Below are 27564 nucleotides of genomic sequence, written 5' to 3'. Positions count from 1 at the left end.
GTCAAAGGACTCATTCTCTAATTTCTTCCATTTTTTGTGGCGTTACCTGAGGTGTGCAGTAGTCTAACAGTCCAGATTGTTGCAGCACAGGAACATTATCTTGTTCTTGCTGCTTTCATAGATTTATAGAGAAAAGTGTGAGTCATCTGCCTGGTGGTTTGTAGGAGTTTGTAATGTGATGAATTATCTCAGTGACCAACACAACAACAGCGTATTTGCCCTCAGCTACTGCTTCATGGTCCTCCGTGAGCTTTGAGCTCTCCCAGTGGGTCTGCTGTGGCGGCGGGCTGTGTGACGCAGCGGCCCGAGGAAGCTAAAGTGGGACACACAACATCTTGCTTGGATGATTGATCACGTCACAAGCAGGCAAAGTTAACCGGCTGAAGACTGCGGGAGAAGAAAAACTCTCATAAATGATTCCGGGTGGGTCATTAAAGATGTAAAGTCGGCAGCAGACAGCGTTCTGCACTCGGAGAGGAAGCTCCTCGTTCTCCCTAAGTTTGCGTTGTTGCATTAAAAATCATGGCAGTAAGCATGGGAGATTTAGGTTTAATAAAAGCCAGTCTGAGGATGACATTTCAAAGACGGGCTTTTATTTTTCAAAATCTTTCTCTGAATACATTTTGATCTCCAGGATGCAGAAATCTCAAAAGGTGATAAAATGCACAAAGGAATTCAGACGTAGGAGAACAGGAGCACAAACTGTTCAGAACATAAAGAAAAGAAAAATGGATCCTGTTTGACCTCTTTTATTCTCAGCCCACATTCTTGAGGGAGGCTTCATTCTTAACAAGGTTCGTCACTGTTGACGGGAGGTGACGGCTGTTTGGGTTACTTTGTAAAAATCCAGGTGATCCAAATGTGCCTTAAGAAGCTTTTTAGAGAAAACACTTAAAGCTCCGGTTCAGTATCTGATGTGTGTGAGTCGGTCCTTTCGGTCTCCAGCGGATCACGTCTGGTATCAGTGTGTTTTGTTTGCTTTCGGCCGGGCGCAAGTTCACACATTTGCTGGTGCAAAAAGCGTAAGAAAGGAGGGGTGGAAATGGAGGAGGGTGCTGTGTGTGCTGGGTTCAGTGACAGAAGCTAAAAGCCTCCTCAGGTTGCCGATGGCGTGCGTCACTTCAGTGTTTAAAGTCTCTGAGCAGTTCGGCTCCTACATGTCACATTTGTGTCCATCCACACACTTGAAGATGTGTGTTGATTAAGTTTAATCAATTTATTTAGCGCTTCCTCTACTGTCTGCTGCTTCCTGCTTTTATTTTGGTAAGTTATAACTGTTTTTTCATTAATGTATCTTTAGCAGAAATTACCAGACAAATCAACATGGCCAAGTCTTTTAACAGAAATATTAGAATCAGCATAAATGTAAGGAATAAGTAATAAAGACCCGCAGCACCTGAGCTGACCAGATGATCATTCTGAAATGTATTTGACAGGACCTACACGTAGCTTGCAAATCTCAGCATTCAACATACTTTCCTCATAATTTCTTACCTAACTTTCCTTTCCTGACGGTCAGAGGTCAAACCCTTCAGCGGCCTCAGCATTGAGGTTTGGCTGGCTGCTATCTGTACTCTGACTGGGGGCTGACTGGGGAATGAGGAGCAGCTCGGGGGTGTGTGGGGGGGGGGGGTTGAGGAAGTCAGGTGATGGAAGAGGAGGGGGGACTACAGGCTCTGAAAAGACAGGAGACGTCAAAACAAACTGTATTAACACAGAAAAGCGGCAACGATTCAGTGTGATTGCACAAAATCCTTTATTTCCAGGACCCAAGAGCACATTTCAACACACGGCTCAGAGACAAACTGCATTTTTAAAAATATTTTTCACGCACAACTACAACCTTCAGTGAGAAAAGTAGCAAAATAAAGTCTGTGTGCCTTTTAAAAAATGAACCACGACAAAACAGCGTACGAAGAGTTTGGCTTCACTTCAAATCTGTGGACAAAGTGTATTTTAAAGAGAGTAGAAGACTTTTCTTTACGTAAAATGTAGTGTTTTGAAATATACTGTATCTCTTCAAATACTGAACACAGTACGTCTTACTGTTATGGCACCGTATCGTTTTGAGCTAAAGTGTCTTCAAACTGGACATAAAGATAAAACACACGACTCTTGGGAACAATATTCATACAACATGGAGTCATAAAATGCTTTTTTTCTACAAGACTACTTTCAGTGCTGGAGAAAAGAGTTTGTAAGAGCAGTTATTTTAAAGTAGTGCTTGCAACAACGCCATTAAAAACACACTATTTACACACACAACCATTCTTTTGTTTTAGTTTGGAAAAACGAGTTATAAATGTTTTTCTTCTTCATACAGCATTTGTTCCCACAACTGTTTTTAAATAATCTGTTTTTCAATAAAAGACAGTTTACAAAAAAAATGCAAAAACAGTTAACGGAAAATGAACAAGAGGCAAATCTGTAAATGCATTTTGTTGTTGTGATGTTTGTCGTCAGCTAATGCTACCAATATGACTTTGAAGCACCTTTTTGTAGTGAAATAAAAGCTTCATGTTTCCTTTACAGTTTTACACAAGACATTCAACAACGGAGCAACTACAGACACACGTGTGTTCACGTTTCTCATTTGGTTTCTGAGTCGGTGCTAAATGCTAAATGCTGTCTCGTCTGTCGTTGATCTCCCGGCTTCTTCGCGTTTTTGACCAAAATCAGACTGTTTACTGCTTGTTTACGAGCATAAAAGACGACAACTGATTGGGTGTGAAACCACAAACCGTGTGATGGAAACGTATCCATGCGTGTAAATTACTACTTCCGGAGTAAGAAGCTGCACGTGTCCCACCTGCTCCGGCTGGTCTGACAGGACATGAGTCGAGGTTATGATCTGTTTTGTTGTTGTTGAAGTGTCTGACATCAAACAGAACCAACAGAGATACAGAACAGTATTCAGGAGCAGCGTGTATGGTCTGTCACAGTGTCTCTTTTATGATACCACAACCCAACAGGGACATTTCTCGACTTTAACATTAAGAAGAAAATCTGAGCAGGGTGTAGTTTGAGTCGCAAGCTAATACTGATAATAAATGAGCACCAGAATTTCAAACATAAACATCACTATTAAAAATATGGGAACTGAAAAGTTTGTCAATCAGACAGGTTGGATTTTCTGGCTCTGATGCATTACTGCCAAATATGAACGTAAAAAAAGGATTCCAACTCCTGTTCCCCACATTTGATTATCATCTCAATAATAATCTACTTTGTTATGACAGGAAAACAAAATAACTTTTATGCACTTCCTCTTCTGCCTTCAGTTGTAATCAATTATTTACAATTAGGTCCTTAATGGATGACTGTGTGAGTGTAAGTGCATTCAGTGTTTCCCGCACGACACGGCTGCAGGTTGGAGGAAGTGGGAGTCTGACAGGCCGAGGCCGCAGAGACAAAGGCATTAACGGGAGATTTTCACACTGTCTCCGGTCAGGAAACAAAAATGCTTTCTGATGTTTGATTTCAGTGCCACTGACAAACGAATCAGATCCTTTTCATGATTACGTCTGTAACGTACATGTAAGTGCACAACATCGTTGTAAACCTCAAACGGGCTAAAATGCAGCATTAGGATAAACGTTGGGATGCCACTGCCACAGAGGCAACGTGGTTTGTCTGTGGTGGCAGCTATAAATAAAAAGCTCTCAACAGCTCATCCTTTTTTTCCCACCTCTTTAAATCTCACTTCAACAACATTTACGGTAAGAATGAAATGCTTTTCTGTCGACATGTAAGAACCAGGACGGATCTATGAAGCCTACATCTGTGACAAACAAGCACGGATGGTGAAATAATCTGTTGGTGTCTCGTAGCTGTTAGTATAAAATATTCCTCTCATTTACATACGGAGCATGTTCAGCCCGTTCTTACACTTCTGTAACAGTTATTCTCGTTTGTGAGTGTTTTTATTTTTCCCTTTTGAATACTGCAGAGTGTAGAGACAGTTTAAATCTCCAACTGTGGTTTTACACGTTTCAAATCTTTACTTGTGATTTGACTGAAGACCATTTTTCAAAGCGCTGCACACCATGAATCTGAAGGTAAAATATTTCAGACTTTCCAGGCAGCTGTTGGTTCAGTTAACTCTGTTAAAATACTACGAGTCTGTCTACATGACGACAATCAAATATAAATCAACTACTTGCTTTCTGTGATAAATAAACTGTCAAACAAGATATAAAGGCTTTTTACATCTCTGAAACTTTAAGATAATTTTAGCCTGGATCCAACTTCAACCATCAGCCGTTTGCAAAGTAGGAAATGGATCGTAAATTGATCAGTGCAGGGAAAAAACGGTCAGCAGTCATGTGAAGGATGCTCATTATGAAAGTGAGTCCCACTTTATTTAAATATTCCAATTTTCTGTCTCATTTTATGGCACTAAAACTTTACATGATTTACAAACCATGATTCTGTGGACGTTTTGTCACCAGTTATTTTGAGCGTCAACGAGATAAAACGGTAGCGGTTGTTGTTGACTGTAACGGCGTCTCTTGAGGACATCATTTACGTGTATATACAGATTAGGAAGTGGTGAGTTTTGGCTTGAGAGCAACAATCCAAGTCAGCAAACTGGAAACACCTGACTGATGGTAAAGAGCACAAACTTCATCCAGACATGGAAACTTTCAGTGAGAGCACTACTGGTAACGCACAGCGGGGCGTAAAAAAACACTCCTCCTCCCGATTCTTTCTTTAGCAGGCTGTTCTTTAGGTCACTTGTGTGACTCTGGTTTTCTGAGTGGCACAGGTAGACGTCTGACCAAGTGGCGAGACGTCAAAACAAAAGCTATAAAAGAGAACCAGATCTAAACAGTGTAAATTTCTTTTTCAACCCTCCAATAAATCCATACAAAATGCTGTTGTCACATCCAGAGAAAGTTTCCTTTTTTCACTCCTATTTCCATCTGTACCTTCTTACAACCTCCTCTGACACTCGGCCTTCGTCCCCCTCAGAGGAAAAATCCAGATTTCTGGGGGTCCTGTAGGTTGGGGAGTCCGTCGGGGCAGGAGGCGGGGATGTTGCCTGTCGCCACGCCGTTTCCGTTGGGCATCAGACACGTTCTGACGTACGCTGCATTGGCAGCACTGAGGAGGCAACCGTTCTCCAGCTGAGAGACAAAACAATGTAAACACAACACTATTGTCATTTTATTTAATCTTTTCCACATATTTATCACAATTTCTGCTCTTGAGGAAGAAATAAAATCCAGATGTGTTTTTATTTTTAATTCACAGATTGTAAAAAGTCAGTCCTGAAGTTCTTTGACAGCTCTGGAGTCACCGTTGACCTTAATCACACGAAGCAGGTGGGGTCGGGTCATAAGCACTGAGCAGCAGATGTTTAGTGGGCCGAGCGCTTGTGCTGAGAGACACCATGACAGAAGGAGGAAGACAAGAGTGTTGCTGACTGTAATCCCCTTCAGTCACTCTAAACAGATTAGGTCGTTTGTCATCTAGATAGCGCTGAAGTAGTACAAGATGCAGTCTACAAGAAGCCCTGAAATTTTAGCATTATATATATATATATATATATATATATATATATATATATATTGTGTTCTTTGCAGACAGCTCAGTCTTACTTGGACTCACATACAGAGACGTAATAAATGGAGCTACAGTAGAAGCCTTTGCTTGTATCCGAGCAGAGAGCCGTGTCTCGCTGCTTCGCCTGCCTCCCCCTCCGCCCTGCGTTCACAGCATTAGGTAATGATGACAGTCAAATTGTAGGTCAGCCCCGCTCATGCTTGACTGGCTGGCCTGCCAGTATTTTTCTTTCAGCAACAGCCACTGACCCTGAAGAATAACAGTGGAGGCTGAATGGGGTGGATATGAATGGATGCCTGCTGGGGTCGTCCATTTCCGGGGCCGACCGCGGCCCGTCCCGACCTTATTCTATTCATTATTGTACTCTTTCTCACTACTGCTGCTTTACTGCTCTGTCTTCTCTCTGGCCTATTCTCAGATTTCATTATATTTCTTTTGTTGTCTGTTTGTTGAGCTTGTTTTTCACTCTAAACAATCCAGTCCAGTGATGAAAGAGAAACTGGGAGGCCCAGCTGATCTCTGAAAACTATTGGACATATTTCAATAATACAGTATGTCATAGCATTGTTATAAACATGCTGCAGCAGGTTTTTTTCATCACACAAGCTTCATGCTGTTTCTCTCCTGCTTGTTTAACCGACAGCATGATAGTCTTCTCTTTGTATATCTGCAGACTTGCTTCTGTTGGAGCTGCTGAGACATTCCTGGTTTAAACTCTGCTTCAGACTCAAATTTGGCAGCATTAATTGGCCAACTCTCATTACCTGGGTATGTTTTACGATGGGGATTTCTCCAGACCTCTAACTACTCGCCTCTTTGTAGTCAGGCTGATTTGCCTTTTTGAGGAGGACATTTCCCAGCCCTCGCTGCTCTGTCATTACTGGAAAAGGTTTCAGTTGGACTTAAGACAAATTCCCGCTTTTCCTGAACATTATAGAGTCTCATTAAGAAAGCCAAATAATGTTATTGTGAGGTGAGTTTAAGCTCCAGCTGTCCCAGAAAACCCCTACAGCTACTTTTGTACAGTGGCTTATAAAGCACACATTATTTTTTTTAGTATCAACTAGTATAGGTCACATTTTATTAGGGATAAAACTGACATACTTTTCATTTTCACATATCTGTATATTATTTTCAAAAAAATCCACTCAAGACAATAAGGTTATTTCATGCATGCAAAAACCTTCAGCACAAATCTAACAAGCCTCCTGTGGAACTGTAAAAACCCATTAACTTCTACTGACTCTATTCGACTCTATTGCTCAGGCTGTGCTGCTCTGACCCATCTCTCCCTTGTCTTATTTACATGGCATGTCTGGTCGCATCATCACAGTTTACACGGAGCTCCATGAAAGCCCGGGGCCTTTGTGTGCTGACTCGGAAAAAAATCTATTTCCATGACAGTGAAAGAGAACAGCACAGGGTTGAAGGGTTGGGGTTGTAGATCCTGCAGCCCTTGGTTTGTTGATGTTCACTGATATATTTTAGGGCAACAGAGACTTCAGGCCTCGTCAGTGTGCTGGAGTCTATATTGTGGCTCCCAAACCAAACAGTTCTGAGGAGAACTGGCAGCTGTAGTCGTTTTGAGATGGTGAGAATAAAGAGAGAAAGACAGAGGAGTCCTGACACGGGACAGAAGGTCTTAGAGGGATTAATTTCCAGGATGACTCTTGAGGGAGGGGAAAACATTACGCACATGCCCACAGCGATGGAGCACCAGCCTTGTTTTCAGGGAACTAGTACAGTAAGGTGATTATAAATGTGTTTAATGAAATCAAACTGAATTAAAATAGTAATAGCTGGAAAATACTCACTGCCATGTTGCCAAAAGTTGTTTTCCAACCTCTGGACTACATTCGATCATAACGGCCACATGATAACTAGCTATTTGTGTCTCTTACCTTACTGTGAGTGGAGTCTTGTGTGGTGTTGAACACGCTGTAGGCCTCTAAGGATGGCAGGCTGTGCTGCGGCTGCGACAGAGCCAGTAGCTGCTCTAACTCCAGTGCAGAGTTCTGGGTGGGACACAAACAGGATGCTGGAACCGGAGTCTGCTGCAGCTGCTGCTGGTGTTTCTGGTGAGCCTGCAGCTGGTGGGGCCGCGCGGTGGCCACCGAACTCTGGTAGTGACAAACGTCCTGCCTATTCAAGCCGTTCAGTACTGCGCCGTCTGCGTGGGGAGTGCTAGGGAGACTGTAGTCTGCGTGGTCCACTGCCACGTTTGGCGGAAAGGCTGCATGTCCATTTGGGATGTAAGATCTGTTTGTCGTCGGTCGAATCTGATTGTGGAAGCCCGGCAACAAAGTGCTCCCGCTGCTTACCTGCTGATGGGGCTGGAGGTGGACAGAGTGTGGGTCCTGCTGGAGCTGCCATTGTTGACTTGAATCCAGAAGAGAGTTATTAAAGTGTTTGTGCTCACCGTTCAGCTGTGTGGCTTTCAGTGCAGTACGTGGGTGGTGATAGGTGTGGGGGCTGGGATGCTGGTGGTTCTCCGTCGTTACCACCCAGTCACTGTTGGGACTCCCTGTCAGGTTGTTAGTGTTCACTGTTCCCGGATGGTAGGCAGACTGAATATGTCCTATTTGAGCTTTTAGCAGCTCACCTGAGCTGATGTGTTGCTGCATCTGTTGCGACAGCTGGACGATGGGCTGCCTGCTGCTGGGAAGAGTTGGAGGGACAGCAGGCGTCAAACATGCCTGCTGGAAGACACTTTGGGAGGAGTCTGGGTTTGATGAATGGCTCGAAGGTCCATACCCACCTCTGTCCTGTTGTCCCTTTGCCTCTGCCCCGCTATCCAGAGAGTCCTGGATGTAGGAAAGGATTTCGTTGTTGGTAAGAAGGTCACTGAGTGTGGGGATGTGGTTGGGGTCCAGCTCCACCTGGATCATCCTCTCATCCAGAAGCAGCAGCTCCAGATCCTCAGCGTTCAGGCCCAGATTCTCCAAAGCGCTGAAGAGCTCACTGTTGGAGCATGTTTCCTCTCCGTCCAGAGACAGAGAGTCCAGGGTAGCCAGAAGAGGGTCAAAACCGGTCGTTTTGCCGTTGCATCTCCCCGCCTCACCGTTAGACACAATGTGCCAAGTGTCACCACTTAACAAGCCATCAAAACCATCTGTCTTGCTTTGTTGCTCGCCAGGAATGCTGCTGTGGTAGGAAATCTTGGGCTCTGTGTCCGGCTGGCAGACATACACGGACTCATCCTGGCTCATCAACACTCCCAGCAGGGATTTGGGGTCCAGGTCATCTGCAGAGCTCTTGTTCACTTTGCTCTTCTTAGACTTGCTGCCTTTGGCTTTGCCTTGGAAGGAATCAGGGAAGCCATGTAGTGGAAAACCGGTCTGGTAGAGAAGAGCCTCTCCGGTGGCAAAGGTAAAGGGAAGGTGCATAGATCGCTTCCTCAGGTGTTCCCCTCCTTCCTCATCCCTGTGGATAAAGCTATTACTGAGAGGAAATTAACAGATAAATAATGTAAAACACAAAAAACGACGCTGGAATGAACAGACACTTACGCCAGAGGCCTCTGGGTTGCGATGATATAGTCCGGCTTGCTATTCTTGTAGACGAGCCGGGCGTTGGCCTGGACCCACTTCCACCGGTTGTCCTTCGTGAGCAGCCTGAAGACGGTGAGTCCACTCTCGCCCGTCTTTATCACTGGAATCACATCACACGACACGTTGGAGGTTCCGTGTCACTGCTGCTTACGTTCTGAACGCCCCGCAGTGCGCACACACTCACACTGCATTTGCTCACCCGGGCGTACCGCTCAGATGGAGGCTACATGCACATGTTACAAGTCCTGTTTGCACACATTTATGCAGCACAACACACACATCATCAAAACCTCATCTCCCATAATCCCTGATCTCCACGGCTCAGTGTTGTGTGTTTAATTGTGGCGCAGGTTGTGTTTTTTGTGCTGTCTAGTTTCTAAACAAACTTCACTGAGGCAGCTGTACAAAGACGGTGCATCATAATGTAACAGCATTTGGAGAAACAAACAATCAGTACCGTCCTCTTTGAATCTAAAATAATGTGATTAGTCTTCCTGTCTATGGAAAATGTTAAAGTATTTACGACTGTATAACAGGAACATTGTGTTTATGTTCACCCCCGGAATTGTTTTTCTATCTTCAGACAGTTTCAGAGTCTCCTCTGTATATTTTTAGCGGTAAAAGTTGTTGACCTTTAGAGCAAACTACAATATTTATGCCTGTCGACAAACTCTTTCCTTTTCTTGAGGGAGAACAACAGTGTATCTCAGAGACTCTGACCTATAAAGTTACTTAAAAGCTGTATCACTCTTTTTTTTGTTTCATTATATTTGTAAATATTTAAACATATTTTAAAATTGGACTACACATGACTTCTATCGATCTTCAATAGAGATCTCCGGCTTATTCCAGAGATGCAAGTTTCTGCTTTGTACAGCTTCTTCTATTATCAATCCAAGATATAATATGTTACTCAATCTCACAACCTGAAATGTTTTCACGGTATTACTTTCAACAGAACCAAGACTTCAGTTATCTGTACTGATCTGTGTCATTGTTTTGATGAGATTTTTGCTCATAATCTGGGGGATTACAGGAGTAAATGTCTGTTATTTGCCGACTGGGTCTCTCATCTGTCCTGACTGCACATAAACCCGAGCTGGAGGGAATCTGCACCTCAGTCTGAACACATTACTGTAAGTGATCTCACCAACATACTCAACACGAGTTTCTAGATGTATTACGTTTGAGTCAGCACACAGCACTTTAGAGTCTGTTTCAAACATCTTGGTTTTTGTTAATTCTGTTTAAATAATAAATAAATCATCTGTAATTGTCCCTCCTTCAAATAAAGAAATAGGAAAGTGTTCATGAATCCAAAGAGGAAACTCGTACTTCACATCATGTGTGCAAAATTCTCATTATGACTGAATTTCTCATTGCTATTATTGAAATTACATCTAGGTCTGATGTACACGGAGATCTTTATGTGTGTCTGTGTTTTATGGAAACCTGGCTTCCCATCTGTGTGTGCATCAGAGCATGCTAAACATGTACGTATCCCTGTATTATATTTCCAAATGCATATGCATGTATTTCCGTTTCTGTATGCATGACTACATGCGCGCAGAATGTGTGTGTTTGTGTGTGAGCGTCTCTGATAGCGGTGATGCGGTGTTGGGGGAGCCATGGTAACGACTAACCGGGTCATCCGGTACACGAGCTAAGTAGGACACTTGACTCTCGCTCTGAGATTTCCTCCATCAACAAGAGACACACAGAGCGTGCGTTTGTCTGTTTGTTGCATGTGTTACAGATCTAGTATGGAAACATTAGACAGGGGTCAACACACTTCTACTCAGATTATAGACTGATCTCAGATCAGAGTTTTAAGCTGGAAACGTCCCGACTTGTGATATTAAAATAACCATTAATATGTCCAGTCTAATTAACATCACTGTTTTCAGGCCTGGAAGTTCCTAAAATAGATTTTTCAGTAATGGTCAGATGGTTCATGTGTCAAACTTCTTCCTCTGAACATGCTAGTTGGGCCTGGAATTACAAATACAAGTTGGATGTTATGGGTTTGGAAAATAATAACAGGACCTTCCTCTAAATACAAGTTTCCTCGACAAACTTTTTTTTTTTTTTTTTTTTTTTAAATTTGTAGTCTTTTGTGTTGAACTAAGTAAAAATAAGGTAAATAATTGTGCAAATATACAAAAATAATTTATATGCAAAATGCTGTATATGAATGTATATTAAGAAGGAAAGACAACAGCTTCATTACAGCAACTGAAGGTTTAGGGCACCTTCGAGGGACTTGACTTTTTCAGTTTCCCCCACAAACACCTGTTTTCACTGCAGTCGTTGCAGCCATTTGCACCAGTAACCTTTCAGCGTCACTCATGCTTCATGAGGTGGATCGTGTAGTAAAGCGTGCAAAAGGAGAGCAGCTGTGACTTACTTCGGACGTGATTTTCGGCGCAGTAGAGCATATCAGCAGCGTGGATGAACTGGTATCCCGAACCTCGGACTCTAAGCTCCGCCTCGGTGTAGCCCAGAACTATTTTACCCCTGAGAATCCAGGAAAAGCAGAGGACACGCAACAATTTCAAACGTATTAATTAAAAATTTAGTAAACGTAATCGCAAAATGGCATTTCGGGTTTTGCTGTGACGTACTTCGCGTCACAGGCCATAGGTGTGAAGTCGAGCTTGTGTTTGGTCCTGAAGATCATGTTCCTTGTCCTGATTTCGAGGATGGCTGGAGGCTGGAGGGGTGTGGCGATGGCGAACAGGGCAAGCTGAGGCGGGGTACTGCCCTCGCTGTCACACTGCTGACGGCTCTGGCCGTGGAGGAACTTGAGCCTTCCCTGGATGTTTAACGCCTGAAAGCATTTCATTTCATTAAATTATTGTCACTGAGTAAAATTTAACCAAATGACAAAAGAAAAAGCTTTGAGTCATTTAAAAAAATAATAATAATAATAAAAAAAAATCCAGTTCAGCTGCCTGTGATTCTTCTTCTGTCCCTCTGAGACTTCAGCCATCAAGCTTCCACAGCAGGCATGTAAGTACTGTTTCTTTTCTCCCTGTCGAGAACCATCAGCCCTATTTATCCTGCTGGGTCATGTAAGGAGCAAAACCACTTCAGAATACACTGCAAACACATTGAATGCACTCGTGTCTCTGACTGAAAACCCCGCAGTTTACTCTGCTCACATGACTCTGTACAGTATTTAAGTAACTGGCACTGGGACGTCTGCATATCATCATTTAGTCTCTCCATCAGCAGAAAAGCGTGACCTAAAAACTGGTCAACATAGAAAAAGTGCCAGGAGACATTTTCATGGATGACTCATTCCGGTATTTAATTAGCTGTGAGTTTAAAATGATCTTTAATTGGCTTCATATTTCTGGATAAACAAGATTAAAGAAACAAGAGCTTCAGTTTTTTGGTGTGAACATGGAGCAGCATGTTGATGATATTAGCTTTAACAGGTTATGTTTTATTCATCTTTATTGTTCATATCTACAGTAACTGTGTCGTACAGTGAAAACTCTTCTGTGGATATAACATCAACTTTAAGGAGACCTTCTCAGAGGAGATTTTCTCACAAACACCAAGTGAACTTTCAAGTTTTGGATCACCGACCACCAGCAGCCCACAGGGAGTTTTTACAGCCTCAGAAAAACCTGAAAGCACTTTCTCCCGTCTTCTGTCCTTCTCTCACCCTATGGCATCTCGTGTGAAGACCCCCCCCCCCTCAACCCCCTTCACTGTTAGCTATGGTTAATTGACCTTGGTGGGTTTAAGAGCCTGCAGCCGTGATGTCAGGAATCTAGCTCTGAATAGCAGGAGGGATTACAAAAAACAAAGCCAAAGCGACCGGCAGACAGAAACAGAAACCTGGCTTACAACTCACGCAAACGCTCTGGGAGGGAGGACAGAGAGATGCGGGTTCAAACCCCCGCCAGAGTCCTGCTGGATTGACCAAGAGAAAGAAAGTGAAACCCCTATCAGCTGAAGGCCTCCATTTCTCACCTCTCACAAAGGAGCAACCGTAACCCCTTTATCATCCCTCACCTGTTGTCTTTTTAATTAGAGTCAGAAAAGAGACAGTCAAGTTATGTAGGGAATGACATGAAGTTCAGGTCGAACCAGGAACTCACTGCTTTCCCATGTGGTCTGCCCCCTGACCACCCAGCTATCGGGACCTGTTATTGATTACTGTGATCTTAAAGGCCCTGAAAATTAATTTTCTGAATTAGCTTTTTACTCTAAGTATTGGCATCCTTAATGAATGATATATTCTCTGCACATGTAGTGGGGCTTGGTTGGAAACATGCCCTGTGTTGCGAAATCCATACTACCATACCAAAAGATTCGGTACGTCCCAATTCATTGTATGTTAAATGCAGTATACCAGAATTGCCAGGATGTCGCATGCGGCTTTGAGGAAGTTTTAAGTTACTGCTGTTTGATTTTTAGACTTAAATTAAAACCAATTGGCTGCCTGAAAGAAGGAAATCAGTCCTGAAGCTAAAGTATGCAGTGTGGCAGAACATGGCTGGTAAAGCTAAGGTTGCATCTAACTACTTTTTACACTATTGATTATCCATTATTCTTATCATGAATTAGCATTTTATACTTACAAAGACATAAAACAGAGAAAAGTATCCTCGTATTTGTTAAACTGAAAACAGCAAATCAGGTATTTGCAGCACCCTGGGTGTGATATTGTGCCTTGCTCATGGGGGACCCTTCCCCAGTTTTCCCAACAGCGTCTGTGCTGCCTCTCTATTGTGTTTTTCTCCGTATGCAACACATTGTCTTAGTTCAGATAGCAGTGGCCGGTCTGGAGCAAACAACCCTGACTAAGCAAGTTCTCCCTGTGCTCTCATCTCCTCTGAGTAGTGGGAGGATTAAGGCCCTTTTCCCCACGACCCCGAGGTTCTCTTAAGGCGGATTATGGGAGTAAATGGTGGCTTCTGATGGCTGAGGAACTGAAGTGGCACGCCATATCGCTGGGAGCACAAACAGGCCTCAACACACTACGGGCCACAAACATGAATCCAAAGAACAAAGGTTAATTTACGGTATCTTTCTTAGTTCAAAGCCACCTTCCTCTTTTTTGGAATCAGGTTTCAGTCTTACCAGGAAGCCGGAGGAATTGTCCAGCAAACAGCGGAAGCGGCAGACGAAGCTTCGCTCCAGAAAGGATGAGTTCTCAGGTGGAAGCTGCTCTGGGTTATAGGTCACCAGACAGGAAGAGGTCGACACCGAACCCCCATCTGAGGACATTAAACAAATTTCCTAAATATTTTAACTATGATTTAAAAAAAATTTTAAAACTTCACATCAGAAGATGGCTTGACCTAGTTCTGTTGCTTGTGTGTGTATTTATTTGTATGTGTGTGTGTGTGTGTGTGTGACCTCGGAACAGCTGATCCTTACTTAATTCAAAATGACAGGTGTGTAAATGTGTGTACAGTTTGTACAGTAAGAGCATGTGTGTGCAGGTGAAAGCTGATGTGTCCTCTGCTGGGTTATTTTCCCGTATGTACACTCTGTTTGGCAAAGTGTGTGTGTATGTGTGGACTATAAAATGTAGACCACATCTCAGGAGGCTTTCATCAAAGGTCACCTCTCTCCGACCTCACAATCACAAAGGGGAAAGAAATGTCTGCGGCTTTTTAGCGATCCGTTTCCAGAACTCTGCTGGATCTGATGTTCGGTTTGGATCCTGAGTTTCTGTCAGTTTTCACAGAAATAAGACACTGAAGCATCTGCATGCTTGATAATTATAACATATTTTGCTGCCACCAGGAGCTCCACAGATCTTATAACATTTACACACAATGTACAGTGCTTATTACATGCTTATTGTGTGCCAGCTTAGGTTGTGATGACACTGGAGTTGCTTTCACACACACGCACACGCACACACACACACACACACACACGCGCACACACACACACACACACACACACTCCTGCCCTGTAACTCTAGATTTTACCTGGAGGAGGAGCTGTACGTGAGCACGCAGATGTCCCAATCAAATGGCCAGACATTAAGAGGACTTTATGGGTTTTAAAGTCAGTGTAAAGTCCGATTAAGCTTGTGTGTGATTAGAGAAGGTCCCGGGGAAATGTGCCTAAAGCAGTAATATATCACCAACCTGGTACACCTGGCTCCTGGGAGCTCAGCAACCTTTGACAGGTTTTTCTAACTTTTTTAGAGAATCGTGACATTTAATTTCTGCACAATAACTCACCTCTGGCAAAATCCATCACACAACAATAACACTGTTGTCTGTGTTTCTTGGTTGTTTGTATATAATATATATAGATATATACTGTACTGTATATACTGTGCATTTTATATTTTTTTACTGCTATTTACTGCTATTTTATTGCTTTTCTATTATTCTATTATTATCTTATTGCTTCCTGTATGCTGCTGTAGCGAAAAAATTTCCCCTCGGGGATTAATAAAGTAACTACCTACCCTAACCTAACCTAATTTAGATTCTCCTGCGCAAGCACATCACAGACTTGGCATTAAAATACTGACAGACCTGAGGAATCTGTGTGAGGTCCTGGGCTGACAGGTGGGTTGAGGGCCCAGTGCAGGTTGCTCCTGAACTCCTGCTGGTCTTCCGTGTGGATCAGTTCAAACACACTCTGGTGCATCACGTCAGTCTGCCAGGAAAACATTACAGGGTTCAGCACAACAGCATTAACTGCAAATACGAAATTCAGATGTCATTCATTAAAAATACACAGTACATGTGAAACATGGTAAATTCAGAAAAAAAAAGTTGTAGAGTTCAAATGGAAAACATTTTAGCTCTGATTAAATTTTGTTATATTACTGCAGACTGGATATGAGACAACATGTCAGCAGGTAGCCTGAGGGGTGCGTTTGATTCCGTTTTCCTTGAAGTAGAGCCAAAAGAAATCAACTGTCACTGAACGTTTAATTCAAATAGCTGAAATTGAGCCAAGGACCTGCTGTGACTGTGATATCTGTCGTCCAGACCCAGCATGACCTGGCTTTGGACCAGAGTGGAACCACCCTCCCTGTGTGGGAGGGTCAAATCAGGGTCACCAAGAAGGAATTTTGATAGGTAGAAGTGTTGGGTGAAATGCTTTTCAAACTGTATCTGGGCTTCATGCACTCTGGCTGTTCAATCTGTTCATGTTCAACTGTTGTTTGGGTCTGTAGTGAAGGGGCGTCACCAGTTACACACTGTAAAAAACTGTACTTTTATCAGTACAGTATCAGACAAACTTTGTGCTCAATACCATTCTCTGTGACACAGAGTTAGACCCTTACAGGCAAGAAGAAATAATCATGTCATGATATTCAGACCAAAGATTGGTGATAAGATCAGTGATCTTTATCTATTTGTTCCTCAGTTGTGCTCTATTGTGTGTCATTTGGGTGGTGCCTCCTTCGGGTTCCCTGGGCATCACACCACACCAGCTTGTTTCCAAACACCACACGTGAGCAGAAATGCAAGGTTCCTCATAGATTTGGTTTTGTTTGGTAGACCGGAGGTGACGGGGAAATGAGGGGTGAAAGGTGATGTTCACACCTTGATCCAGCCACAAAAGCGTGTGTATGTGAGGCAGAATGAGATGTGTTTGAGTACAGTATGTTCATATCCCGGGTGTCAGTGTTAATGTTTGTGTATGTGAGGGTGTGAGAAAGACCGACAAACACACTTTGGATAATTTGGTAAACACATTCTCCAAAATAAGAAGCAGATTGGCTTAAACCACTCGCTGCACATGTACTTTTTAATTCAATCCTCTGGGCACTGAGGGTGATGCGTTCACTTGCTGCTTTCTGAGTCTGCTTGTTGTGAACTCCACCCCTCTGCCTCTCAACATGCACCTATGCAGCCTTGAAGATAAGACCTCCCCCATTTTAGTTTAACATGAACAAATTACAAGCTTAACATTCACTTTCAGTACTTTCAAAATCTGACTTTGGAGTCCGGTACACACTGTGGAGAATATTCTTTCAGGTGCTGCACTTAAAGCTCCCATGCACAAGGATTTGAAGACAGAGCATGTTGGTTGGCTCACTTTGCATCATCAGGTCTGAACCCAAAATATTCCCATACTTAAGTACAAGGACAGGGATCAATGTCTGTCTTCATCTACCTATAATTTCTTGTGTTTCGGGGTCATTATTATTTTTATTTTTTTATAGATTCCTAAATCCTATTTGTAGACGTAATGAAATATACAACAGCTTTGTTTTATTCTCACCAAGATAAAAGAGGCCAAAGTCAAGGTGCACACGCTGAGAGATTCAATACCTGATGGAAGCCGAGGTAATCCTGAATGGTGTGAGAGCAGAAGAAGACGATTCCCTCAGCTGTCACCACCAGGATGAAGCCATTGAGCGCCTGCAGAGAGGAGACATGGATTATTATATAATGCAGGCAGAGAAGCAGGTACCTTCACACAAGGAAAACCTGATGTTCGATAAAACAAAGACAGATTGAAGATATTCTGTGTATATTCGTGCACGTGTCAACATGTCAGCACAGCAAATATATCAGCATGTTGACTTTAAAAAACCAAATGTCAGCTAAAACTAAATATTACACTTATGTGGAATAATCTCATCTTAAAACCCGTCAGATAGATATGTCATAAATTGTGTGTTTTCATTGTGTTGCAGGTTTTGGACTAAGCTGTATGAGACCTCATTCCCGATAGTTTTATTGGGTTCGTATCAAATTCCAGTGAGAACAAACGCTTTCAAATTCTAAGGAGGAAAAATGGGGCAGGAGAGAAGAGAAGTGAGGATACAAGACAAAGATAACTAAAACCCAGGGATGAGACTTCTCCCCCGGGCGGAGGGAGGGAGATCTAGATGAGAGGCTGGAGTCGAGTGGACGTCAGTTCAAAGAGAAGTCATGTCGATGAGGAGGAGGAGGAGGGAAGAGAAGGAGGTCACTACTGGATGACTAACACCTCCATTATCGCTCCTCCTCTCCCTCTTCGTCTTCCTCGAGCCTCGGGGCACTAAGAGGAGGTGATGACACTATGTCCCGGTGCCGCAAAGAGTCACAACGGCATCCTGCCAGGACTCGCCTCCACCTCACTGATGAGGATGATGATGATGATGTTTACGAGCTCGGTAAACATGCAGTCTTTATCTGAACAGACACGTGCACTAATACACTCCTCCTCATTTCCACATGGAGGCTCAGACAGTTTTCTGATATTTGTATTGCTGCCGTTGGGTCAAAACTTAACATTTCCTTTTGAAACCTCTTTCAAAATCCATTACATGATGTCAAAAATGCATTAGCATCGGGCCTAAAACACAACAGTTTCTCTTAGCAGCTGAATAATTCACGTTTGGGAGGGAGGAGGGTCTCACTCGTTAGTGGAGCAAGAAAAAAATACAAATTCTGATTTTTTTTTTTTTTTTTAATAAAGCTCTTAGAAACTAGATTACTATACTAATATTACTGTACTACTTCATCCTGATTGGCTGAAGGCGGCTCATTATTTACAGTAGCTGCCTTTATACTGTACCACATTAATATACACAGATGGATCCATGATCTGTCCTGCAAATAAGCTGTGGTTTCTATGTAAAGAGTTTGATGTTCAAAAATAAGAATGTAAACTAGAGTCTCCCTGCTGGAAACCTTATTGGCAGAAAAGTGACATCACATATAAACAACATATAGTGTGGGTAGGTGGCCCCGTCATTTAGTACTGAATCATCAGAGATTTTATTTTTGTTAATGGGTTAAAATCCAGATGTGAAACCAATAAACAGAATCGAAGGTTCATCGATCACCAGATTCAGGTTTGACCTTTAAAAATTGGTCAGAAGGTTCAAGCTGCAGTGTGTCCGACACACACACACACACACACACACACACACACACACACACACACACACACACACACACACACACACACACACACACACAGACTGGAGTGGAATACATGCACTGTGTGTAAATATTTACTGTAGATCCATCTGTCTGCAGAAAACACATCCCTCTCCCTCCCTCTCGTGTTTGGTCAACCTCTCTCTCCTGAGATTGTGTGTGTTAGAGACCGCGGTGGTGTTTGTTGTCTCTGTCAGTATGTTCCCCGACAACCCAATGAAAGCAAATACTGCCAACAAAACACAGGAAAACTCTCTTTGTCTCTGTTCCTGCCTCAGCGTTTATCATCTTGTGTCATGACTGTTTCCAAAAGGTTGTCGAGTTTCTGTTTGACACAGAAACATTGTCATCAAGCGCTTACAAATAAATTTGACTTGAATCCCTCTTTATCTCAGTTCCTACAAATATATACACACACACTCAGTGAGGGGTGTGTTTAAGATCTGGTGATATACTGTGAAACATCCAAGAATACTTTAAATGCTTTTAGTTTATTTCCACCAACACACATGGTCCATCCAAACCCCCTCGCTTCAATAATAGATATGTTCACCGGCTCTGTATAATTCATGGGCCGGTGTCTGTCCTGGGCCAGAGCAGCTGAAGGCAGGAAGCCGCGGCCTTTCTTACTGCTTACTGATTTCCACGTCTGGGATCAATACAAGTAGAAAAAATCTGCTTCCTTCTCTCCATCGCTGTATTCAACATCTGTATAATAAATAGGTGAGCTGCAGTTTCAGGCTGGTTTTAATGATGAAGACACCTGAGTGTCTCGTAACATATACAGTTCATAGCTGCATCACACATACTAAAGGAGCAGAGAAACAAACAGGTTTTTTACTTTAATTATTCCTCAAAGTTTTGCACTTTTCATGACTTAAAACCTCTTAAAACCTGCAATAATATTTATTTTTTTGGCCACCTGGACGCAGCAGAAACAACGAGTGAAGTAAATATGATGAGCAGTGACATAAGAAGGAATAAAACAGGATGTCAGCAGGTAGAGTTTGCTGTTGGCCCGAGCTGTCTGTTTCTCACTGACCTGCAGCAGCAGCTCCCCCTCAGGTATTCGGCCATCTGTAGATCCTGCCGTCTGGCTGCCACTGCTGTGATCAATACTCTTGTTTACTCCATTGGACAGCTGGTTCTTCAACGCCACTACAGAAATAGAGAGCGTAAGTTAGTGATGGACGTTGGCAGACATCTCTTCAGCAGTCTGTTTTCATGTTCCAGCATTCTGGCAATTACAGTTCAGCTGAATTTGATTTGTAAGTTTGTTTGACTTTTCCCTTTGCAGTTGCATCCTTTGGTAACACGCACGGTCCAAATAAACAGGCTGATTTAAACTGAAACGCTCCCCATATTGACAGGAGGAGAGCTGTTTATAACGGAGGACCGTTGGGAGTGACGGCTTTACAGCAGGAGACAGTGCGAGTGACAGAGGGGGGAATTTCAGGACACAAGGCAGAGAGCGGGTAACACCTACAAAGATGCTGAGAAGAGGGAAAGAGGATCGCCTGAGACGGAAAACCACAGGACAAATGGAAAAATACAGATTACATCTGGATAACTGGGAGAGAAAGGCAGACGGATATCAACAAATATTCGGCGTGTTGAATAAACACAACTACCGTCTTTTTAAAGTTTATTGACAGTTATTGTGACGGAAGTATTTCCTGTACTGTCAGACAGATGAAAAACCCCAAATTCTCGGTGACCTTTGACCCCTGAGACAAAAACATGGAAGCCAGCCGTGCGCCTCTGACCCCAGGGATAAAATCTGTTTGAGTTGGCTGAGTCTGAGAAAAACAAGAGATTTTCTGGAGCAGCAGTGGAGACCTTAATAGAGGAGGAAGTCTCGGACAATGCTGAGGCCGAAGGTTGCACCGCTTAAACGGTTCCTTCTGATCGTGACCCAAATTTCCCACAGCGATCAACAATACTCTATATATCTCATTATTATAATGAATGTCCACCAGCCTCTGAGGTCATTTTATAGGATAGAAAGCAACTACAAACCTCAATATGATCCGGAGTCACACTAAAGTCACCAGCTTCAATGTCAACAAGACACATTTCATTAAAAGCTGCTCATATGAAAGTGAATGAAAGATTTCTGACTATTTATGGAAATCAATAAATAGAAAGCTGTGTGACTAATGGTTTTCTCTTTTTTTTTTTCTGTTTACTTCCATGTTAATTCATGTAAATGCGAGCTGTGTTCCTTTAATATAAAGATGAATATCAAACTCACAGTTGATTGTTATTGTTTCCTGCTGTCATTAAATTACTAATGAAGCTGATGATGTGAATAAATTGTGGTTCATGACTCCTTAACTCCTCGCTAAGCTGTTTGTCGGTGACTCAGTGTAGTTAAAGCTTACACGGCGAAGAGGGAACATAAAAAAAAGCGTGTGCGCTATCAATAATTAAGAGCTGAAAGGGGCAGACGGGATATTTTGCGGCCTGACGTCATGAACGGGAGCCGCCGGCAAGAAAAAACACCCCGAGGCGACGGTGCAGAAGAGGGGAAGGGACATCTGTTGGCATAACGGAGGGCGGCGAGGACACCAACAGACAATTAAAACATCACAACAGCCGGTCTTTGGCCTCTGAGGGCATCAGCCTGGAGGAGGAAAACATCCAGCGGAAAGTCATTTGGAAGGTGTCACTGATTTTAATTGTATAATTAACAGACAATGTGTTCTAAATTGTGGTTTCCAATCCAGCGCGCCGCGACAAAACACTTCACTGTTGTACAAAAGAGAAACTGGTAATGGGAACAGGACATAATATTTCAATACATTATTGATTCATAAAGTTCACTGTGAGGCCTTCAAATATTTTGTTTGGTCCACCGATGACTTCAAAACCAAACATATTATATTTACAATGATGAAGATTAAATTAAAACTGAAACAAGCAGCAAAATGTCACATTTAGGAAGTTAAAAGCAGCAACATTTTAAAAACAACTTATTGATCTCATTATCTGGATTGCTGTTGATTAAATTGCTGTCATTTTGTTTCCGGAATGAAAATACATCGCAAGAGAAATAACAATAAATTATTACCCAGCCAGAAATGACAAAATGTCATGACCTTTCAGGACCAAGCTTCAAATATTCACGCCAAATAAATAACATCATATTTGTTGTCTGTTAAAATCGGTTCGAGTGGAAGTTAAAGCACCTCAAAAGAACATCAGCTTCTTCTTTTTCTGCTGACTAATTGCACCTGATCCAGAAAAAAAAAAAAGAGATTTAAAACCTGTAAAAAGCCTTAGTTCACAAAGCTGACAGGAAGCAGCTTCATCTTTGACAGTGACCTTCTGCAGATCGCTCAACAACTGTCAAGTCAACCTGCAGATGAGAACCAGCAGACAGCAGTGAGTCAATCTGGAGGGACAACAACACAAACAACGACCCATCTCATCCACCATCTCCTCCCCCACCACGCCGAGGTCACAAGGCGAGTGACCCGAGTACATTTTTCAGAGGCTCAGAGTCAACGGGACGAAAACAGAGGGCTGTCTGCAAACTACAACTTGTTTATGAGTGGTGGGCTTAAATACGTGTGTTAAATATTTATAAGGGACATTTTCGTTTATCATTTTAATTAAATATGCCTCTCTATCAAGCTATCTAGTGTAAAATATCATTATAATACAGGAATTTATGTTAACATTTCACATATTTTCTCACCTTTACAACATCAAGGTTAAAGGCATGATATCACACACACACACACACACACACACACACACACACACACACACACACACACACACACACACTTAGTATATAAACATCAAGGGATCAGCATGAGACAGAAAATAATGCTGCTGTTACGTTAGGAAGAAGTAATCTGCTTTAAGTACTTGGCAGATGGCTTCACATGGAGACAGATGTGAACACACACACACACACACACACACACACACACACACACACACACACACACACACACACACACACACACACACACACACACACACACACACACACACACACACAGTGGGACGACCAGTGCAGCCACTAAACTTCCTCTGGACTCTAACCAGTCTCTCAAAAAGGCAGCCTGCAGTTGAAAACAAAAGGAAACACTCACAGTTAATGGCTGTGAATATTTCTTGATTTGCTGTGAGTCTATATGGATAAAGCTCTGATTTGAAATATGGAGCAGCTGTGTGGTGCAGCGCTGTTTCTTCTACATGATGATAAGTGACCTGCACAAGCCATCAGTTTGACCTGAACACACAGATCCGAGTCTGGACCTCCACAAATCAGAAGTATAAGTGACGTTAGGTTTAAAAGTTCCCTTTAAATGTCTCAGTGTTTGTGACACCTGTGTTTCTGTACTCCTTTTTTTTTTTTTAAGAAGATGTGGAAAGTGGATTCTACTTTGTTCAATCTGTGCTTCCCCCCCGCTCTTCAAAGGCCTGTTAAGCGTCCATGGATAGATTATCCAGTGTTTTCATCTCCGCTCTGCTCACAGTAATGCTGCCGTCTCCATAGACCTACATTACCGCGTGGCTGAGACTTTGGGACAAGGGTCATGTTGTGGCCACGGGCAAGAATAGTTGACCTACAATATGTTTGTGTTGTATTAAGACATTGGGACGGGATGGGGTCATCCAAGGTTCAGGTGGTGGGCTGAAGGCGGGTATGCTGGCCTGTTTCTGCAGGGTCAGCATGTGACAAGCAGGTCTGATGTGGTTTTAATCAGACTTGCAGGTTACAGCTGGTGTGTAATTTTAAGCTGCTGCTTAGAACATCTGCTGAACAGCTAAATACTCAAACAGTACACAGATAACATACGTGAGGAAAACATTTCAAATGTTATTAAATGGAGACAATAAGTATGTATTAAACTGCTGGACTTGTATTCACTTTATTGTACTGAACATTTTCTCCACATTCAGAAGGGTTTTTCTGGTTGAGTAGATTTGTGAAAGCCATTTGTTGTTTTTGGACTGAACTACAATCTGATTTTAATGGCAAATCTGTGAACACACATTTAAGACTGCCAAACACACACACACACACACACACACATCCCAAAAATCCACCTGCTATGCTTGTAAGCCTGTTAACTCCTCGACAAAGCTGATCCTCAGCACTTTACCGCTTCTTATACAAAGTCTGAATCACAGAGAGCCCAGACACAGAGGTCACGACCTCTAAACTCCCCACAGAACCCAAAGCACCACCAACCACCATCATCCTGCAGCCATACAAACACAAACACCAACTATCCCTGAAACAATCTATCCCACTTTGTTGTATAAACTCCTCAAGCTGATTTGAATCATTGACAGCAGGCAGAGATATGACTGATGAGATATTAATATGGCTTGGTCTAAAGTAAAAACTAAGGACCTGAAACACATGGAGGGTTCGATCCTCCTTCATCACGTCTGAGTTGCATATCTGCACTTTCCCAAAACAATACATCCTGTCCGACTGTCCAGATCCTCCTTTCTGAACCTTCCTGTCCCACTCGGCCTCCAGAAACCCTCCCTTGACCTTCTTTCTGTCTACACGAAGCCTCCCAGTCCCGTCTCATCCTGCACATTTCCTGCCTCTGTGTCTGTGGGTCCTTTTTGAGGTGTGAAAAGCTATTTCAGTAGGCGTGGATGGAAAAGGGCAAGCAGCTGTTTTAAAGCTCCTGTATGACATTTACCAGCTTCTCTTTCCTTCTTTCTCCATTTCACGATTCGTCTCTTGTCACCGCTCTTAAACCACACTTTACAATCCATAATGTGCTGCTTTCCATTTAGCGTTTTGTTATATTTTCTCAGGCACATCATCATCACTTTTCCACTGAGCTTTTTTTGCACTCTTTATTATTTCTACACCCGCAGCAGCTCTGCAAAGCGTCATGTGTTTCTGTGACGTAGCTGCGTTTCCTACCTGAGAAGAAGCTCTTGGTGCGGAGGTAGCTGACACTGAGCCTCAGGATGGAGAGTTTGTCCAGGCTGGAGATGATGTCTTCGGAGAAGGGCAGCAGGCTGGCGAGCCGGTCCAGCTCTGAGTTCAGGCGGTCGCGGTGGCGTTTGGACGGGTTGGACTTGCCGCCTTCAGCAAGGGTCAGTTTGACTCTGGAAATGTGGGGAACACAATCATTATGAGCAAATCACGAATAGAGTTACACTGTTTTGTACTGATGCTGAAATTAGCTTCAGATTCAGCACTTCATGAGGAAGTTAAGGGAAACATAGCCTCCAGCTCTGAGCGACTGATTCTCTGTTTGTTGCAAAAACCTGTTAGATATTTTAGATCAAGCCTTCTTTCTTTCTGAAACACAGGTTCTCAGTGGTGAAAATGAAAAAAAGGGACATTTAACTGCAGAGCAGTTTCACAAATAAAATAAAGGATTCACAAGTTTGAAATCGGTTCCAGACAGAGTTGAGGCTTTATCTAAAATGCATAACAGGTTTTTGTAGCATTAAGCGGTGCAAAAAACAGAGATTTGGTCACTCAGAGCTGCAAGTCAGGTTTCCCTAAACCTTCCCCACTAAATTATACAATAAAGAAGCCGTGGCCGGCATTTTTTTGTCTGTTTGAATGGAAAGTAACCTACATGATTACTATTTGATCAAAACAGCTGAAAATAATTATCAGAATATGAAAATTGCATTTTCTTTGCAAGATATTAAACATTAGCTTGCTTACAATGGCAATAATTATTATAATTAAATTAAATTTGCATTTTTTATTTTTTTATTTACATTTGTTTAGCCTTCATTATCTGCGTTCCATCAATTACAACTCAAGAGAAATAATAGGAGTCTAAAATCATGAAATAATATCATCAAATATTTATGTAGTTATGAATGATGGCTGATATGTATTTGCAAATATTGATGTCACATAAATATTGATTAATAACAAAATCCAGTTTCTGATGTTATTAATGGCCTGTTTTCATACTCAATCTCATTTAAGGGTTCAATATTTAAAAAATACAACAAAAACAGACCTACCAAATGCATTGTGGCATATCAACCCTTTAAAGACGTCCAATCGATTATGTCTCACGAACTCATAGCTAAGGGGCAACGTACAATATTATTAGTCGGGTCTCCTTTGAATACATATTTTATATGAATACGCCTGTTCTTTTTATATTAGCATTAATTATCTGTTTATACAGCAGCTTTCAGTAATGGGTGTCCACAGAAGGAGATTAAATGCCGCTTGCAACTGCATTGTAATGCATTTATTTCCTATTTACATGATATTTATTGCTCTTAACACATATTTGTGACCAATATGATTTAAATGACTTGAATTAGTGTCTGTGTCCCATAACTTACCCTTTCTGAGCCGGTTTTCTTCGTTTCCGTCCAGCATACATGTTCGTTTAACTTAATTCACTGAAGGAGGTGAAGGAAATCCATTAACCTGCAGGAGCCACAGGCAGTAGAGGCCATTAAGAACCACTCCCAGAAATCACCTGCATGTGATTCATCTGCTTCCACTGACTGACAGATAAACGTAATGCGCACTGGACCGTCAATTACCGTCTGGAAACCCGTTGAAACTTGTTTTACGCTACTAATGCAAAGCTTCGGGGTTGCGGAAGTAGCCTTACATTTAAAGAAAAATAATGTCACTGTTTGAACTCGGTAAAACAGTCATGAATTTCGAAGTAGTAACGGTGCCATCGGAGTTTAATCGCTCCGGTTTTCTCGTCCATGGCGCTCCGCGTGCGTCAAAAAACCTGCGGAGGTTCCGCTGTTAGAAAAAGGAAAAAAAAATAAATCCCCTTTAATTATCACATCCTGAGGGCGAATTTCTCATCGAAACCCCGGTAAACGGAGCCGTTAAAGCTCTCCTCCCTGTCCTTCCTGCTGCAGAGAGCCGCTCTCTCCTCCACTGTCCGGCACGCGCTTCCCAGGCACTGATTTGACTTCGGGAGCGCGCGGCAGGTCCAAGGTGACGTCATCAAAAAAAAAATAAAAAAAAAATAACGGTCGACATTTAATTTAGATTTAAACGAAATAATCCACGAGCCTCTAATTTGAGTGTAATTTTGTATACTCGTACACTTTAATGATATCTACAGCAGTTCGAAGCTATATTGTCTTTTCACTTGTTTAAAAAAACAAACAATTTTCATCTTTTAAATGCTGATTTTAATTAAAAATGATTATAAAATACCCTGCCTCAATTCAAAACACTAAGAAGAGAGTTGCACCGTCATCTAGTGGACACTGGGAATCATCACATTGACTTAAATAAAGAAAACGTAATTAAACTGTTTGAACTCGGTGAAACGAGTCAGACATTTTAAAGATGGCTGCTTGGTTTCTGTCCACGGCGCGTGCGCGTCACAACCCTTTGATGTCCCGCTGATTAAAAAAAAAAACCGTTTAAACTTGTTTTACGCTGAAAATTCAAAGCTCTACTTGGTTAAAGGAGATTAAAAAACAATTAAATAAAGAAAATTAATGTAAACTCACGGTGAAACAGTCAGGAAAGTCGTCGCTAATTTTCTCCTCCGTGACAGTCCCTGGTGTGTCAAAAACCGAGGAAATGTTAAAATAAAAAATAAAAC

General features: G+C 42.3%; 1 protein-coding gene across 1 annotated transcript; it reads right to left on the bottom strand.

Moving 5' to 3' along the window:
* Nucleotides 1-1737: 1737 nt before the first annotated feature.
* ahr1b (aryl hydrocarbon receptor 1b) lies at nucleotides 1738-26865 on the bottom strand. Its single transcript, XM_069722114.1, has 12 exons — nucleotides 26528-26865; nucleotides 26321-26408; nucleotides 24915-25102; nucleotides 20043-20158; nucleotides 17399-17488; nucleotides 15644-15767; nucleotides 14220-14356; nucleotides 11744-11949; nucleotides 11527-11636; nucleotides 9078-9219; nucleotides 7470-8991; nucleotides 1738-5129 (listed from the first exon to the last, which is right to left on the bottom strand). Exons 2-12 carry the CDS (start codon nucleotides 26359-26361, stop codon nucleotides 4971-4973), a joined length of 2835 nt encoding a protein of 944 aa, XP_069578215.1. The 5' UTR covers nucleotides 26362-26408; nucleotides 26528-26865; the 3' UTR covers nucleotides 1738-4970.
* Between the last annotated feature and the right edge of the window lie 699 nt (nucleotides 26866-27564).

Source organism: Brachyistius frenatus, unplaced genomic scaffold, assembly GCF_029030835.1.
Source record: "Brachyistius frenatus isolate BFR_SWC_R1_liver_20210118 unplaced genomic scaffold, ASM2903083v1 Contig_282, whole genome shotgun sequence".
Lineage (NCBI taxonomy): Eukaryota > Metazoa > Chordata > Actinopteri > Embiotocidae > Brachyistius > Brachyistius frenatus.
Note: the sequence above shows the minus strand (reverse complement) of the source record. Positions and strands in the feature narration are given on the sequence as shown.

What these genes read in the sequence shown, in the direction of transcription:
- ahr1b (XM_069722114.1), bottom strand. Translation starts at nt 26,361, where the DNA reads ATGTATGCTGGACGGAAACGAAGAAAACCGGCTCAGAAAGG. An exon ending in CACCAAGAGCTTCTTCTCAG is followed by an intron (nt 20,159 to 24,914) that starts GTAGGAAACGCA and finishes CTATTTCTGTAG; the next exon opens with TGGCGTTGAAGAACCAGCTG. An exon ending in GCAACCCAGAGGCCTCTGGC is followed by an intron (nt 8,992 to 9,077) that starts GTAAGTGTCTGT and finishes CTTTATCCACAG; the next exon opens with GGATGAGGAAGGAGGGGAAC.